General features: G+C 37.3%; 1 protein-coding gene across 6 annotated transcripts in view; it reads left to right on the top strand.

The window, feature by feature from the left end:
* The window catches only part of LOC126195067 (far upstream element-binding protein 1), an 81,816-nt gene that overhangs the window by 21,792 nt on the left and 40,707 nt on the right, over positions 1–19,317 (top strand). For 3 of the 6 annotated variants that reach the window (XM_049933517.1, XM_049933516.1, XM_049933511.1), the window contains 3 exons: positions 8,205–8,362; positions 12,554–12,633; positions 12,728–12,828. In XM_049933517.1, the coding sequence (XP_049789474.1) occupies positions 8,205–8,362; positions 12,554–12,633; positions 12,728–12,828 (339 nt within the window). The remainder of the gene's footprint in view (positions 1–8,204; positions 8,363–12,553; positions 12,634–12,727; positions 12,829–19,317) is intronic. The other 3 variants (XM_049933514.1, XM_049933513.1, XM_049933512.1) reach the window with 3 other exon arrangements.

Raw genomic sequence — 19,317 nt, 5'->3', positions numbered from 1 at the left:
TTCACAATTCTGCCTGTTGCGTAGACCTACTTTACCATTTTCATCTGTGAAGCAAATACTTGGAGTGTGGTAGCCCTTTAGATGACTTTTAAAACATCTGATAGAAATTCTGGAAGTTATTTTTTACAAAATGATTTTGTATGTCAAGAAGTTGTAATTGCTCAAAAGATCTTTTTACAGCCTTTCTATTATTCTTGCTGTTTCTTTCCTTTGCATTCTAAATGCATCAAGGTGTTCAGGCTTCCCTGAACATTTCCATTTCTTCCACTGCTTTGTTCTTTCTGTAACTGCTTCTTCACAGATTTCATTCCACCAGACTTTCTTCTTCATTTTGTTGTTCCAAATACATTTTTCGCTGCCCTTTTGATTTCTTTAGATATTTCTTCCCGTTTACCTGATTTAGTTCCTTTAATTTCTTCCTGAAAATTTATTACCTATTTGGTGATGTTGAGCCTGCCTATATTATATTGAATTTTTGCTGTCTCTTGGTTTTTATTGGGGAAAAGTTTTGTTTAATCTTAGTCCGGTAATGATCTGAATCAAATTCCTTGTTTCTTGCTATTTTTACATTCATGATTTCTTTATAATTGCATTTAGAAATAGCCACGTGATCTAACTGGAACTTCTCTAGTTTTGGATTTGGAGAGATCCATGTTTTTGCCTTTTTTGTAGTTTTTTGAAGGAGGTTGACATTACCTTATGTTCTACAAAGACTCATTAGTCTTGTGCCATTTTTGTTTCTTTTATGGGCTGGATAATATCCAATTTTTTGAAACGATTTTTCCCTCCCTAGTTGTGCATTAAAATCCCCTATTAGTATAAGAACATATGATTTTGGAATTCTTGATATTTCTTATTCTAGAAGTTACCAGAATGCTTCCACTTTACTTGGATTTTTCTTATGTCATCATTGATTGGAGCATGACAATTAACAAAGGTATACTGTTTATTTTTGCATTTAACTGTGAGAAGAGACAGTCTTTCAAGCATGTAAAAGTTCTTATGGAATGATGTCATTTTTCTTCAGTTACACTGTATACTAGCTAACCATGATCAGCTGATCATCCGTTTTTAACAACGGAGCAAAGAACGTCCTTTTATGAAGTCTCTGATTTTCCTCTCAAGCAGTGTGATGCGTACATTAGTAATTGTAATACTTCTATTGAGGACCTGATATTGCACTTCCTGTACACTGTATCTTAGGAACGGAGAATTCTTCTGATAACAGCTTAAACACATTACTTCCAAGTTATCAGTATTTAGATTGAGAGATCAGCCCGTAGATGTACTGCATTAGTGCGAATATAGGCCACGTGCAAATAGTGGATGCAGCTGAACTTTTGACACAATATTACAGTAGAAAAGTGAATCTTAAATATAGGCCCCACTACTTAATTCAAAAATGACTTCAATTAGACAGTATTTTTTAGTTCTCTCTCGTTGTCCTTTTTCAATGCTAGCATAACTAGTGTAACTATTACGTTGGCAGAGTAGAAAGGTATTGCTAAATTGTAGCTTCATCTGCTCTGCCGCTAGATGGCGGGCTGTCTAAACTCGACGTGTGTGTTCCGATACTACTGGATTTATTGGGAGGTGTGGTGATGTGACTAATTCAAGGAATAGTGTTATGCAAGTTGAAGATGAGTGAAAAGTTAAGTGACAGTGGGAAAGGAGCATATTAGTTATGTGGAAAAATTTCAGATTTATCAGCCATACAGAGGAATATGGAAAGTGGAAAGATGGACCCAGATATGACGTCGTTGAAAAAACCTTTGTGGTGTGCAGCTGAGCTGAAATTCCTAAGTACTTCGAAAAGTTGGTGTGCATTTTGAGGCGAAAAGTGCAAATATCCAGATGACTGCCTCGACTTTTTACTTCAAAGTAGAAAATGTGGATAAACTTTTATGATTGAAATGATTTACATTGAAGGCTGCAAAATAGCACGTAGAAGAAACATTGCCTGTAGAATTTAAAGTTTTGTGTGGAAAACGGTTTATTATTTTTTCAGTGGTACGTAATCAGACTTAGATGTGAAAATTATAATTTACTTTCCCAGATAGGGAATGTAGACCAAATGCTGGTTTATTTTGATATGCCAACTAGCACTGTGGTAACATAAAGCAGGCAAACCTAGTGTGCAAATATGAACATCGCTGAAAAGCAACAGTACTAGTTAACGTTAAACATTATGGCTGATGGATGAAAATTGCCACTGCATATGGTTTTAATTGGAACACCCTCCCCAAGGGAGAAAGCCTCCCACCTGTTATCACAATAAGAGCTTGTGATAGATGGATGGCAAAGGAACTGGTCTTAGGCAGAATTTCAGCTGTTTGGAATAAGCGGCCAGTGGCTCTTCTTTGCTCAAAATCAGTGCTTATGTTGGAGAATTTTCATGGCCACACTGGTGATTGAGTGAAACTGAATCTGAAAGAAGGAAACTGACTTAGCCCATTTGCAACGTGCTTGTTAAGAAGTGTGCCATTGGATTTGGGCTGTTTGATAGTCAATATTGGAAGAACTTTTTGTTAAGTTTTAAAAAACCGAAATCTCTAATCATCTTGTTGGGACTGGGGATGTCCTTATTTATGATCGACTGTGAGCAGCATTCTGGATCATCTAGCGAGGGTGAAGATTCAGGTGCTCTTGATGCTGATAAGTGATTGTGCTTAATTTGGGTAAAACTGATACTCGAGTAAATTGGATGCACTATACTCAAGTAAATTGGACGCACTATGTAATGTTTCAATGTCTTCTGATTTAAAGTGCTTGTAGTTCTATATTTTTGGCAAAAACAATAAAGTTTGTTACTGGTAATCTATTCAATGTTACGTGAATTTTGACTCCAATCTTTGTAAATTAGATGTGATTACAATTCTTAGTTTGTGCAGTCACAATGGGCGGAAATGCTTCATTCTTCTTGTGGGTAGTTGAAATACATATTTGCAACTGCTAAAAATGTGAAAGTGTATGACATCTCCAGATGTAAGTGGAAATAGGACAAAAATGCCACAACTGACAATGTTTGCAATTTGATAAAATTAAATACTTGAAGTAGAAGATACACATCTTTAGAAATAGGAAGAGACTTCAAAATACCTTTAATAATAAATTTGACTTACACAGTAACTGCTACATATTTTGTAGGAAAGAGTAGAATTGTTGAACACACATCAGATTTAAACCACAAAAAATTCAAATGTATTTAACATTTGTGTGATATAGAATTACGTTATATGCGTCTGCTTCTGTTTACAAGCACATATTGAACACACTGTCGTCTGCCACCTATGGTTGTCTGTTGGCTGCAGTGAAACAGCTGTTGGTATAGACTGAGACCATTTGATTTATATCGAAACATCAACTTGCATTAGGTGCTGTCCCATGGCTTTTCAGAAAGTGACCAATGGTACAAACAAGCTGATACAGTTTTGCGAAACAGTCAGTTCTCTTTAAGGACAACTACTGTTTTAGGTTTTTCAACCTACAAGATATGTGTACATTTAATTTTGAAAGTGATGATTATAACCTGAGTGCAGAAAATCTTGATTGTAGGCTGAATCATGATTTTTCAAACGACGTTTACAGTTGATTTAATATTCTGTTTTGCAGTAACTTAACAGTTCCCAGAAAGCAGCAAATTACCATGCTCCTAAATGTTGCGTAGTTTTTCCTTTTTTAAATTGCTTTTCTGTTTGCTATGTACTTTACATGAGTTTTCTCTAAAAGACATACCAGTAAAAAGGACATTCCCTGATAGCAGAATAATTCAATTGTTGGCCACACATTAGAGAAAGAAAACTTGCTAGCTTTCAAAATAAATCCTTTATCATGCCTGGCAATGTACATACTGCCCAAGATACTTCCCACCCCGCATTCCGTCGCATACCCGATCTGCACATTGTGGTCCATCTTCTGTGTCACTCCCAACCCCTTGCCACTGGGATCTTATACCAGGGGAAGACCCAGGTACAAAACCTCACATTCACCCATCGTTTCCTATTCCATTCTGTCACAGGAGTATCCTATTTCATTAGTCAGGGCCACCTATGAAATGAGCCATGTCATAACAACTCTGCCACAATCACTGTACAGCTTTCTATGTTGGTATGACAATAAACTGTCAGCCAGAGTGAATGGCCACTGCCAGACTGGTAAAGAGCAAAGTTGAACATCCATTGTCACAACATGCTGGAGTTCAATGGCCGCTTAACACTAGACCTTTTAATCCTCCCCTTCATCGCCATCTTTTCTGAATTACACAGGCGGGTCATCCTTGCAACACATCCACTCATAACCCTCCTGGCCTCAGTCTACATTAATTCACTGTCCCCACAAGCTGTACCCAACAGTTTCCTCTTCCTCTGTTCTGTCAACTCCTTCCAGCTCATGCTTCCACGTCACCTTCATTGTGTGCCACACCCCACCTGCTCGCAGACCGATGTATTCCACCTCCCTTGCTGCATTCCAAGGCAGCAAACCGGCTACATTCCTCCAACCCACTGGCTATTCATTCCCAACTCCTCTGCCTTCCCTTTTTCCACTCTGCCCATCCCAGCTCTACTCCACCTGCCAAAATAAGTTAGCAAGTTTTCTTCCTCGTGCGTGCGCGCACCTCATGACGACTCAGTGGGTGAGTGGTCACCTATACTCATAAATTATTTATGTAGAACTAACACTAGTAACACCACCCGTTTGTCATAAATCTTCATTTTCCCTTGTCAGTATTAACTATTTTTTTCTGTTGTAACGTTGACTTAGTTTGGCTGAAAGGATTTTAGTAATCTGAATATATACAATCAATTAGTAATTATTGTGGGAGGAAACACTTCTGTGATTCATTGCATGTGATTAGCATGTGACAAATGGAACACCATATGAATCCTTGAGGATATCAGTTATTAGTAATTATCCCCTGTGTAGTTCCTAATATCTTTGTGCTTACATGCCTGTGTCACTGCTTATGAAGGACTTGGATACAAGGAAAGGCTGGACATGTACCCGGGGGTGATGAGTTCAGATTACTGTCGGACCATCCTGATCGGAGGACCATGGTTTCCTAAATAACTTAAAACGGATTCTGGGAGGATTGGTTTGAAAAATGACTAGCTAAACTTCCTTCCACATTGTTTCGTTTCTAATAACCTTGTCATTGACAAGATGTTAAACAATAATCTTTTTCTTTTGGAACTGGAGAGAAGGCAAGTTAGATGCACTGAACTGTGATGTCCTGAAGTTCTACATTTTTTTTAATGAAGTCATTTGACTGTATTATTGATTATTTAATTACAACCCAGGATGTAGCCGTATTTGATTGAGTTTGTCATTAACATATATTGCTGGACATCGAGCTTACAATTCTTCATACTTAGTGGGTAAAAACTTTGGTGTCGCTAACATGTATTAAGTTGTTAATCCTGAGCAGTTGCGACTATTCATGTCGCCAGTTTGTCAGAAGATAAACTGAGTCAGGATTTAGTGTGTTTGTAAATAAAAGTAAAGCTTAATTATGAGTTACTGAAATGTCGTGTTGTGACTTACTTGAACGTAAGGTGCATGTGTAAAGAATTAGAGGAAAACAAACTTTGCCATTGATCATCGCGCGCGCGTGTGTGTGTGTGTGTGCGCGTGTGTGTGCGCGTGTGTGCGCGTGTGTGTGTGTGTGTGTGTGTGTGTGTGTGTGTGTGTGTGTGTGTGTGTGTGTGTGTGTGCGCGCGCGCAGCAGATCTGATTGGTGTCAAAATGCAATGAAAGTTGCTAATTAATGTTGTAGTTTGTATGAAGCAAATACTGCGTATAAGAAACTAGTGTGAGAAATTCTGCGGCATGTACAGGTGTTTCAGAATTGTTGCTCAGTCCTCCAGCATACCTTGAGCTCCAATTTTTGTATTACATGCCATTTTTCATGACTTGAGAATAAATTGAAAGCAAGCAGACACCGCACAGTAAAATAGTTGATGTACTTCCATCTCAAACCTCCTTTCTTTTGAGCAGGAATTGAAAACAAAAATGGGAGGAAAGGTTCAATTAAAGATAGTGTAAAAAAACACACTTCCAATTTTTGTGGTAACTATGTTAATAATTTTATTTTGGTGTTCTGAACTATGCAATAAGCATTGTTTAGTAATTAGTGGTGTGTGGTAGCTGCAGTTGTCAAAACTGAAAGTTAAATTGGCTATATTTGAAACTACTACTGACAGGATAGTTACTTCTGTAAGTACAAGGGATGAACCACTGATATGATAGTTATTATAGTTGCAGTCAGTATTGGGAAGGTAACATCTTGTCTCATTGACCTGAACATCTGTAGTAATTAGACTGGACTGAACTCCATGGAAAATCGGAGACTTTTAACTGATTGATTGCGTGTAGGAATGAGATTAGTAGTGTTGGTTCCAGTGAGGAATTTTATTTAGACGTATACAAGCATAGTTCTCATGTATTCTTCCATTGCTATTTCTCGACAATCCACGTCACCAAATTCTTTACAAGAGGACATCAGAAATATGTCTCAAATAGTTAAAATGATTGCAGGATCAGAAGTTGTTTCCAGAATTAGTTCATTTAAATCCTAAAGCCTTTATAATTTTTTGTTCGCTTCTTCAAATTTTTTGGTAATAATGAGTTGGAAATATACAGGGTGATTCAAAAAGAATACCACAACTTTAAAAATGTGTATTTAATGAAAGAAACATAATATAACCTTCTGTTATACATCATTACAAAGAGTATTTAAAAAGGTTTTTTTTTTTTTTTTCACTCAATAACAAGTTCAGAGATGTTCAATATGGCCCCCTCCAGACACACGAGCAATATCAACCCGATACTCCAACTCGTTCCTCACACTCTGTAGCATATCAGGCGTAACAGTTTGGATAGCTGCTGTTATTTCTCGTTTCAAATCATCAATGGTGGCTGGGAGAGGTGGCCGAAACACCATATCCTTAACATACCTCCATAAGAAAAAATCGCAGGGGGTAAGATCAGGGCTTCTTGGAGGCCAGTGATGAAGTGCTCTGTCACGGGCTGCCTGGCGACCGATCCGTCGCCTCGGGTAGTTGACGTTCAGGTAGTTACGGACAGATAAGTGCCAATGTGGTGGCGCTCCATCCTGCTGAAATATGAATTGTTGTGCTTCTTGTTCGAGCTGAGGGAACAGCCAATTCTCTAACATCTCCAGATACTGTAGTCCAGTTACAGTAGCACCTTTGAATAAAAAGGGACCAAAAACTTTATTGGCTGAAATGGCACAGAAAACGTTCACCTTAGGCGAGTCACGTTCATACTGAGTTGTTTCCCGCGGATTCTCAGTGCCCCATATACAGACAATGTGACGGTTGACTTTCCCGTTAGTGTGGAAAGTTGCTTCATCACTAAACACAATCTTTGAAACGAAAGATTCATCTGTTTCCATTTGAGCAAGGATAAAATCACAGAAATCGATTCTTTTAATCTTATCAGCTGCAGACAGTGCTTGAACTAATTTCAGACGATAAGGTTTCATAACTAACCTTTTTCGTAGGACTCTCCATACAGTTGATTGTGGAATTTGCAGCTCTCTGCTAGCTCTGCGAGTCGATTTTCCTGGGCTGCGAACAAATGCTTGCTGGATGCGTGCTACATTTTCATCACTCGTTTTCGGCCGTCCAGAACTTTTCCCTTTGCACAAACAACCATTCTCTGTAAACTGTTTATACCAACGTTTAATACACCACCTATCAGGAGGTTTAACACCATACTTCGTTCGAAATGCACGCTGAACAACTGTCGTCGATTCACTTCTGCCGTACTCAATAACACAAAAAGCTTTCTGTTGAGCGGTCGCCATCTTAGCATCAACTGATGCTGACGCCTAGTCAACAGCGCCTCAAGCGAACAAATGTACAACTAAATGAAACTTTATAGCTCCCTTAATTCGCCGACAGATAGTGCTTAGCTCTGCCTTTTGTCATTGCAGAGTTTTAAATTCCTAAAGTTGTGGTATTCTTTTTGAATCACCCTGTATAACATAAGTTTATTGCCAGAAATAAGTGCTTGTTTTTGAATATTAGGTTATAATGCAAGTACATTTAAATGCTGCTTTTGTCTATAAACTTGTTTGGAAGTAGGCCTCTTTAGTTCCTTTATTTTCACTGGATTGTTATCAATTTACTGAACTCTGTATGTCAGAAGTTAAGATTTGTTCAGACAGCTGAATTTTTCAGGTGGTGAGACAATCAAACAAATCAACCAGCAGTCGGGGGCACATTGTGAGTTGGACAGGCGACCGCCCCCTAATCCTGCTGAAAAAGTGTTTGTGATACGTGGGACACCAGACCAAATAGAACAGGCGAAGAGAATCATTAGTGAAAAGATTGGAATGGTAAGATCTACTTTCATAACATCTAGTTTCGTATAAAAACAAGATATATAATTATTATCCAGGCACTGAGTGTTGGCTAAGGAAATGTGATCTTTTGTGTTGCTCGACACTGTGAAGTAAAATAAGTTGCTTGCCAGCTTAAAGCGTGGAATAGTTAGTTTTGTACACATGGTACAAATTGAATTGAGTGTTTTGTTCAGATAAAGAAAAACTAGTGTGCCATTAAGATTTACGAACAAATTAATAGAAATGGTGCTTGCTTGATGTGTGCATTATCAACTGTTACCAAATGAGACTGACTGCAGTATGCATTGCATCAATTGATGGAAACTTTGAGAAAGTGCTGGAGTATGTATTTGAAGTGTGATGAGCTTTTGACACACGTGGATGAAGTACTTAATGATAGCTATTTTGGAGAAAATGCAAGAATTAATTTCTGATATTGTGCCACAATCTATTGTGAATGAAATGTGGCTTTCTTTTAATGTTAGAAACATTAATCAAAGCAGTGATCAGTGCTGCATCAAGTGCCTGGCAAAGAAGAAAATTATAATTTTCAGTATATCAGAAATGTTTTGTACCAGCAGCATGGCAGAACAGTGAAATGTCCTCTTACTTAAAAAGCTTCCTTTAGGTAATACATATGACTGCAAGGGAGTTACGCCAATGTGGATGGTGAGATACTTACCGCACTAATTATTGTGCTTCAAACAATGGAAAAGGCATAATAGAATGACAACATTGTTAACAGGATGGAATACTACTCACCATATAGTGGAGATACTAAGTCACAGACAGGCACGACAAAAAGACTGTCAAACAAGTAAGCTTTTGGCCAAAAAGGTCGTCATTGAAATTGTGCGTGCAGCCCTTCCTGACTAGTGTGCAGATTGGTAACAACGAAGCAATATTTGTTGAGTGTAGTGCATAGAAGTGTAGTGCACACACGGGAATTTTATGCACATAAACCACACCAAAAATTTCACATTAGCTTTTTGAATAGCTTGTAGTTCTTATAGACAGCTTCACTGTTGTAGACGTAACTCTTACAAAGAAGACTGGCAGAGGAAATAAAATTGTGGCAGTGTTTGTCACTTCAGAGACTGGCACCAATTGGGACTTCAATCTGTTGAAGTGAGATTTCTTATGCATATGTGATTTTATTAAAATTCTTGTAACACAGTTCTTATAAATGGTGAAAATTGTACATTTTGCAAACTGAAATGGATCCTTATTCATTCTCCATCGTTATCACAAAAATGCAGTGTACGTTGAATGCAGTAAATGTATTTCTTACACCAGTCACAGCTGACAAAAAATTAATGCATTGAAGCGCCTCACAGTAATTACTGCTTTTATTTAGACAATTAGGTTGGAGTAAAAATGGTCCTGGACATGTTCAGCATATTGTGCTACATACCAGGTTTACTGCACCAAATTTCAAAAAATACACACAAACAGAAGTTTAAGAATACTGTTCTGTTGACCTGAAATGACAAGAGCTATTGGAAGTTACACTGACTGACAGTATCTGAGAAGTGCTATTTTCTGTCAAAATTGGGAACTGAATTACAGTAGTTGTTCGGATGGAATTACTGTAGTTATTCTGGATGGAATGTCAACAGTTTTTTCACTGTCCACAGAAACAAGAGGCAGCATTATGGCCAGGCCAAGAGTTCAACAAAAACAATGAATTATTTTCTGTAACAGATGGGAAGACATTATGAATGAAATGTTGAAAATTCTTTCCTATTTTCCCTGATTTTGATATGTTCTTTCCAAGATTTTTGCAGTTTTTTTATTTTGGTGTTAATTTACCTTGAAGTTGCTGAAGACAAATATGATGATACAGGAACAGTAAACCACACATATATGCCACTGACATTACCATGTACATCACAGCATTCATTGATTGCACAAGTGACCTTTTTTGCCTCAAAGACAAATCACAATTTGCATGCAGTTCTGCCAGGGAAACTAACTAATTAGCATTACACACAGAAGCTGTGGGAATAACAGCAAGCTTTGTCTTCATATGAATTTCTTTGTGCATAATATTGCATATTACAGTGTATCCTTTACACGTTTACTTGAAGTAAACTTGTAATTTTATTACGTACTGTTCTGTATGATTGCCTAAACCTGTTCAAGGCTAGAGCAGCCTAGAAATAAGAAATTCTCATCTCTTGCAATTTGGTGGGGCCAGTCTCCTAGATATCCATCAGTAATGGTGCATTCTCTCTCATGAACAATTCCAAATCTTTCAAATTCTTTTTTTCCTTTTTTACCATTGGTTTCATTTTGACATGCATTTCATGTTACAAATTCCTTGAATTTATGCAGTTCACGTTCACATTTTACAGAACAGAACCACACTAACACACAGCTTAATCCAAAGCATTTTCTCCCATGTTTGTTCAACAAAAAGCTCAGTTTGTCACTGAAAGTTACTGCAATAAATGTTTTGTTTAGGCTAGCAGGGTGTTCTTGTTTCAGGCTCAAATTGGCACAACTACCTTCGCTCGAACCACAATTCATTAATCATCAGAATTATTTCCTATTTCTTCCACAGTCAGGTGAAATTTCATCATTCAAATGAATGTCCAAGGAATTAACAAGCAAATAAGTAGGTGATGTTTACTGGATACCATGTTCTTGGTATTAAGCTTTGCAAGATTGAGAATCTTATTTGGATTCCAAATTACTGTGAAACTCCAGAAACTGCACAAGGGTAGATGTTATTAGCAGGGATATATGGAAAAAAAAAAACCTCAGTGAAATACTGATTTTTCCCCCCCCCCCCCCCCAAATCACTAATCTCTGCCACAGAAAGCAACTGGTAATGATTATCAACATTAATGAGATATAAACTCTGGCAAATAATGTCACTAACAGATGTTTGGGCACAATGAACAAAAACTTAAATCCGCGTTAGAAATTAAGATTGTCATGTTATCTGTTTATCGATGTGCTGTTGACCGAGGCTGTGTGTGTCTGCTGTGTTGCACACACACAGTCTGCTACAGCCATGGTAGTGTTGTACATTTCTCCGTTCACCTGGTGGTCTTCGCATTTGGCATTTTTGAAGTCTTTTAATGCAGTGCTTTTTAACAGTTGTAAAATTTTGACTGCTTTTCTTTTTATGTATTTTTCCAGGGGACATTTTGATGTGTTGAGTTTGACCCTCCCCTTGTTAGATCATTTTGCAAGGAACAGACAGAGTTTTTGTTGTGGCTTTGATTCCGTTTGATAGTTTCTCCACTTCCATAGTTTAAAGTATCCGAGGAACTAAACCTCTCTTATGAGTTAATTTGTTTAGGTACTTAGGCATCTCTTTGTGCTTAAAGATTCTCAGTCCTGCCACTGGACCTCTAGCGGTCGCACTGTAGCCTTTTTATGTGATATGATGATGAGAATGCTCAAACATTTGAATTGTGCCTTCAGTAGCAATTAAAGTTTTTCAGAGCTGATCCAATATTAAAGGAAAAATTTTGTAACATATATAGACTACTGTAATTATGGCCTTGCTGTGCAGTAAAAAACAGGAAAACCTCGTAACATGTTTTCAAAAGATTGAGAATATCACTATTTGGCCACAGCACATGGTAAACTTTTTTTTTTTTTTACTGAAAGAGTGCTTCATTTTTCATTCCTGAAATTAAAGACCTGACAGTTAATTCTATGCAAGGAAAGGTTAAGCCCGAGGAGCGTACAGGAAGTCTACCCATTAACCTTGGATATGATCGCCATCATTATATCATACAAATCATCACATAACATACTTAAAATAATTATTCTGCTTGTGTTTATATTGTAGGTGTCTTTTAAGTTATGCAGATATTTTGCTAGTTATTTAGTATTAGATTAACAATAGGTTTGTATTAATCATTTAGATTGTAGGTAATTTAAACAGATGTGGCAGCATTAATACATTACATATCTAACTAAAGCTTGTTCCAAATTTGATTCCTATTGTCAGCAGTTTGGAAGTTAGATCAAAACCTTCTTTGTTTGATACGGACTGACCATAAAGTGTCCTCATTCTATTCATTTATATTACTTACACAGTTGAGTGTATTCTAAAACCTTAGCTGTAGTGTCAGAAATTTAAAATTAATAATGTTGTTTGTTTTTTATTTTGCTTGTATACTGTAAAGTCTTGCACGACAACATTAAACTATTTCGAGACAGCCGATTTATTTGTTTCAGCCACCTGGTCCTGGCGGTGCGCCCCCAACGCAGTACCCCATTGGTCAAGGCCCACCTGGAGGGTAAGTTATGAAAATATTAAGAGCATAGTTCTGTACTTATAATATCTTTAATCTAATAAGGTGGTGATTTAAGCCCAAAAAGAACTATTGGTAGGATGTATTATTCCAGGCAAGGCCCTCCCCAACACTTCGCCCCGCAAGGATGGGGCGGAGGCTATCAGCCATGGCAGAATCAGCAACATCCCACTGATCCAAGTAAGTGAAATGTATGTTACAATCTACATTACTTATTTGTCATTGCAAAATGACAAATGGCTGAATTTTAATTTGTATATTGCCTTTGGAAGAATTTGACATTTAAAAATATGTAGATTATGTTCATGACATTGAATTGAGCAGTGGACAGGACTGGTACTTGTATTTCCTTGGATATAGAATTTTGTAGAAAAATTTCATTATATATTGGGCAAAGTAGGATGATATGAAAATGGTTCAGCTTTTCCGTAAGCTACATGATGAGTCTAAATGTTGAATAATTTAGTTAAGCATGAAATTTTCAGTTGCTAACATGGTAATATTAATTTCTGTGGTTTGAGGTCAATTAGTTGGCTAAGTTGATAATAACAGTGAAATTTCTTGTGTGCATAGAATAAAAGAATAAAAGTGGTTTACTTTATTGGATTGTATGCGAGTTTGTTGTATTGAATACTGAATGGTATACACCCACTGGTTATAAAAAAGGTATGAACCCAGGGATGTGCTGCACCTTCGTTAGGTGCTTATCACTAGAAGGTTTTTTAGCAGCCAGAGACACTTGTCGTTCTGTGTGTGTGTGTGTGTGTGTGTGTGTGTGTGTGTGTGTGTGTGTGTGTGTGTGTAATTTAGGGCTTTCGGCGGAGACAGTCTTTCGCTCGCATGTTTTCGACTCTGCATCTCAACATCTCCACTATATGGTGAGTAGCAATCTATCCTTTTCATAATATGACATTCCATTCTGGATTTTCCATTGGAGGTTTGTCTTTCAATTTTCCTGTGTTGTACAGTTACATTTTTTAATGTTATTAAATGCAACTAACATCTTACTGATGGGGAGAACCTCAGATGCGATCAACTGATTTGACTTCTATTTGTTAATTTGCTTGTGTACAACCTAAAATGAGATGCAAAGTATCTTAACACCCTTCCACTTTTTAGAAAACCATCCTCAAATTTCGTGATGCCCAATCTCCTCAAAATCGGCGAGGTTGATAGATAATTGAAAATTGAGCATTTTCATTGCATATAGGGTGTGCACTCCTCTATTCTCCTATGAACAGCATAAAGAAACTTGGTACACAGCTGCCCCAGTTTGCACGCACAGAGTAATGAAAGCATCACTGGCATGTTGGCATAGTGACGGATGCATTAGGCTGGGGAGCAGGAAACCTGTGTTAGATTCCACAACAAATTATGCAGTTCATTTATACTTCTTGCACATTTATTTTTAGGAATAGTAGGGTTCATAAGTTAAGCAAACAAATAATAAGGTAGGCAAGTAAATTTATGAAATGGCTTTAATTATTAAAGAATTAAATGTTTAAAGCATCATGGTATGAAAACCATATTAAGACTAGTGCAAATTTAATAATGAGGCACCACAGCTGTGTGAGCTTCTTTACAGTCAGGTGTGGTGCAGAATTTTATTCTGAGGCTTCAAAATTGCAATGTCCTTAAACCCAGTCAGAATTGGCCAATAACGTGGATGCAGTCACGATTCATAACATAATTTATGCTGGACGGTTAGCACTAATTTTTCAGGCAATGTTAATGTGTCTGGCAATTGTCAAAATTACTTCTCTAAAAACAAATATTTGAAATGTTACCAAAGTTACTTGTTGATTCTTCAGATGAAACAGCATAATTGCTCAAAGATTGTATTTGTTAGATGTTCTTGATTCTTTGACTAAATTTGCGTTGAGTGTTCATGGCCAAATACATCCATGCAGTTGTTCGAAGGAAAATGGAGATATGGAACATTGAGTGAAAAAAGTTGTAAAGGTGACCAGGATTAAAATTTTAGTTATTTACCAGCCAGTCATTTCAGAAATTTTGCATACCTTCTCATTATTCATTGCTGTTTCACTTGCCATGTAAATCATCCTATTCCCACAAAATTTGATATGGAAGAAATATAGTTAAGAAAACAGCAGAATTAATTTTGAAAACGAATTGTTTTTTCCATTCCTGGCCAAATACCTTAGTCACTATGCTAGCAGTCCTTTTGCTCACCAGCTTGGGCTTATGGATACATAAGGGGCAGTCATAATTTTAATTTCTAGGAAGTTTTTGGACCCTGTATATTATGATAGATGTTCAGATTTCAATTATTTATTGATCCCGTTGATTCCGTTGTGTTTGCTGAGCTTTAGGGGTGCTTTTCTCAAAAAATGGAAGGTGTTGAGCTAAAATATTGAGTCTTAAAATTTAGGTTGTGCACAAGCAACCTGCAAGTGAGCTGAATCAGTTGGCCATGTCTGAGGGCTTCCACTTATGAGGGGTGTGGTGCACTGGTGGGACATTCACACTGGGTGGGTAGTGTCAGTTAGAACCTTTTTCCCACTAGCCAGAATTTTGTTCAGTGTGTTATCTAAATTGGTTAAGGTAATGAATATCAATGTTGTTCTTTTGAAAAGCATGACTGATTTCCTTCCACAATGTGAGGTTGGTCTGTCAGAATCCTCCCTACAAACTGAAGTGTATTGGTAAATAGTCCATTTCCTGAGTAGTTGTCAAGTAATTCTGTTTCCTAAATAGTTGATTTGTGGTCTGTTCAAAGGAATTGCAGTGTGTTCAAAGCCACCTTGTTGTGATATGCTGATGAATTCTGTCAGTGAACAGCAATAGGTATATAATTTAGTGTTGCATTTTTCCAACAAAATCTCCGTTCAACATGTTTGATTCAATTACAATGTTTCGTTTTTTGCCATATCCATTCCTCTGCATGCCATACTGCCATACTTGCACAATAGTGGTGGTACAGTGATTAGAAGACATCTAAAAAGTGACATTGTGGGAACTGTTTCTCACTAGTAGTTTAACATGTTGAAATGTCTTGAAGCATTTTGTATACTCCTTTGTGTCTATTTCAAATAAAAGAATCTACTAATGTTAAATAGGTCAATAGTTGCTTTAAGAGCTATTAAGTCCCACAGAATTAAATATATGGTGGATTACTGGGTGCCATCAACAGAATTCGGTTGTTAAGAGTTCAGACTTAAACATTTTTCAACATTTTCTTCAAGAATGGTTTGTCGAAGTCAATTGATATACAAATTTTTGATGTGCTGTTGACGTATGTTCAAAAAAATTTGAGGATTGACTTCAATTTAATGCACATACAGTTAAAATTTCTATCAAGAGAATTTGGTGGAGCTCACTGTGCAGCCATGACTGTCATGTTTTGTTGCATCTGTTGTTCAGAAGGTCTTGATTTGACTATATAAATTCAACAATAATGTTAGAGGTCACTATCTGCTCCTCAAAGATAAGTATGGGGATACAGTGTTCCTCTCTAATGATTGTTTAACTTGTCTTACAGCTGTAGTGCCAGCACATAAAATTTTGCCCGCTGGGCTTTGTAAGTAGTCAATAGGCAGCATATTGCTCACATTATACACTTGTGCTGGTCATACTGCATCCTGGCCATTCAGATTAGTCAGTAGCGCACACATGGTTGTTAGTGCTTAAAGGCTTGACACTTTATATGATTTTGATACTGTTGCATTGTTACTGAATTTGTCTGGATACAATCTTCATGTGAAATAAGACAAAAATAACACACATACATTTCTTTACTGCTCCAAACAACATGCACTGTCACCTACTCCCTTGTCAAACAATAGGGTTTACCTTTCCAGAATCACTTACCAAAATATATTCTTACGAGCTCTAGGCTTGCAGGTGGAAAGGAACTGTGTAAGATGCATACAATTTGATGTTTGTTGTGTTTCAACAAATCCATGCTGTTGTAATACCTGTAAGTCAGCAGAGTGCAATTTTGTAAAATCATTCGTTTCTAATTTCTTTTCCAGTGGTGCAACTAAAAATTGTGCACTAGATAATTTAAATTCTTATCTCAAAATTAACAGATCTGCACAGTTCAGTGGTAACAACAAAATAAGTTAGTAGGTATTTTAGTGAAAAGATGTTCAAAAAATTTCCTGAACCAAGCTGTCTAAAAGGGGCTGTGTTCCTATGGCCTAACAAGGCCAACATATTAAAATAGGGGTACCTCGTGGATAGCTGACCGCTTTGCCTGCTTTGTGATGGGGAAGATGCAGGTGTCATGTGTTCGCATTCATGCCAAATTAGATTATTTCTCATAAAATGCAGTGTTTGAAATTCTGGCCTTTCAGTACTGGTTTATTTTGGCATGCTGTGAGGAGATTTTTGACATAATAATTCTTATGTGAGTGTGAATGGGTAGCTTGTCGAGTTTCTTTATTTCATATTACATTATACTTCTCTGTGAACTTCATTTCTGAAAATCGTGTCCTTGGGCATGTTGGGCTAGTTCACAATGCAAGCTCAATAGGTTTTTACAAATTCACTGATCTTTGACAATTCTTTATCTCCAGTCAAGAAATGATCGTTGTCGCATCAACGTTTTGGTAAAGCCACCCTGTCTCTCAGAATAAATATTAAAAATTATATCTGTTGACTCATTCATTGACAATTAGCTTTTGCCCCTTACTTCTGTAGTAAGTATTTTGTGGGCCTGGACATACTATGCCATATGTGTAGTGCAGACGGAAGTGTGATGGAATTTCATGAAAAATTTTTTAATGTCTATTTGGTTTTCATAGTGGGAAAACTACAAGCATTATTGTTGGTTCTTCAGGAAGACCTGTTTCTCTGCAGTTACTTACAGAAAGTGATTTTCCAGGTTCTGATGAAAACACAGGTCCAAAGAATAAGAGACTGAAATGTGGTTTATATACTTCATGAAATTTTATTATTTGCTAGTAAAAAATATAAATCCTGAGATGGTTTAGAATGAGCGTGCAGTCTGAGTGAGCCATTGGTAAAAAACATATGATTGTTGCCAGGATGTTATTGTTATGGTAATTGAAACAAAAGTCACAAAATTTCATGAAATGTGCAACTTAACGAATAAAAGTACATGAATAGGAGCAAAAAGTATGAGGTCTGTCCAGGAAGTAAGTACCATTTCGTTCTATCGCCAACTGCAGCACTAGTGTCACAGTTCTCCACCTCCAACTTCACCCTCATCTCTCTTGTTCATTGTCTTTCAGCTGATGCCATTACAGCAGGATTGTGCTGTTTGCATTTGTTAGTGGTTGTTCAGTCTTTGATAGAATCTTGAGTCTGTCAACTGTGAAGTGCATTCTGTAATATAGTTTTTTTAATGCAAAGAATGCTAAGCCAGCTGAGATTAATCGTAAACGTGTAGAGATTTATGGTGGTCTGACTGCTGGAATGAGGAGGAGGGGGTGAGGCATTTCAATGTCCAACAAGCCAATGTTCATGGTGCATGGAGTGTTTGGCCTTCTATTGTCAATGACGACTTAGTAGAGAAAGTTAATGAGAAAATTTTAAGAAACAGACAATTCACAATAATAATTCTTCTTGATGAATTTCCACAAGTTTCAAAAACTGTTTTGCATGCATCACAAATTGCCAAAATTTTTAAAAGTTGTTCCTGATGGATTCTGAAAATGCTTCTGGATGTACACAAAATGAAGTGACTTGGTAGTGCTTTGACATTTCTTATCCGATGCAGTGATGAGGGGGATGAATTCTTTAACAGAATTGTGACTGGTGATGACTTTGGTTTGTCTTGTCACTTCAGAATCGAGACAAGCCAGTGGAGTGGAGGCACTCACTATCCCTCAAAAACTAAAGTGTGCAATTTAAAGCAAAAGGTCTGCAATGCTTACTCAAGGCATTGTGTTGCTTCATGACAGTGCATGTCCCCATTCTGCTGATGTCACTCGAAACCTTATTCAGCAATTCGGTTGGGAGCAGTTGGATCACCTCTGAACAGTCTCGATCTTACACATTTTGGTTACCATTTGTTCTTGAACTAGAAATGTGATTTTTGGGGGAAGATGCTTTAATAGTGATTATGCAAAAAGGTGTTCAGCAGTGGCAATGTTCACTAGTGGCATCACTCTACTAAGAGGAGGGCGGAGAAAAGGTGGTTTCTTGCTGTGACAAATGGCTGAACGACGATGGCAACCATGTAGGAAAAGGTTTTAGAAATGCTCTTTCTAGAAAAATGTTTTTGTCCAAAATGGTATGTACTTACTGGACCTGACTCGCTGTTTTCAGTAGGAGTTTTTGAGCTTTTGTGCAATGGCAATAAATCGCAACTTTTGACAGTTCCGCATTGAGCAAATGGAGAAGACCACTGTTAGCAGTGCAGACCAAAGGTGACATACCTACTTCCGCTGCATAATTTTTAACAGGCAGTCAGTAAGCTATAGTAATTAATAAACAAATAACAGTACTGAACTGGTTACTTAACGTCCACAAATATTCTGTATGTATCTGTGATAATCATGTAAGCAATGAGTCACACTGCCCTATTTCTTTGACCCAGAACTAGTGTTGGAGCTGACAGAAATGATCTCTCTGATTTGTTCTTCCAGTAATCCTTGATTAATGTTTCACTATCTTCTTGGTATGGCTCATAAATAGAGATCAGCCTGGTGGGGCAATGTCTGTTAATGGCTTCTTTTG

The sequence above is a fragment of the Schistocerca nitens genome, chromosome 7, assembly GCF_023898315.1.
Source record: "Schistocerca nitens isolate TAMUIC-IGC-003100 chromosome 7, iqSchNite1.1, whole genome shotgun sequence".
Lineage (NCBI taxonomy): Eukaryota > Metazoa > Arthropoda > Insecta > Orthoptera > Acrididae > Schistocerca > Schistocerca nitens.
The sequence above is the reverse complement of the archived record's forward strand: the minus strand, read 5'-3'. Positions and strand labels throughout refer to the sequence as shown.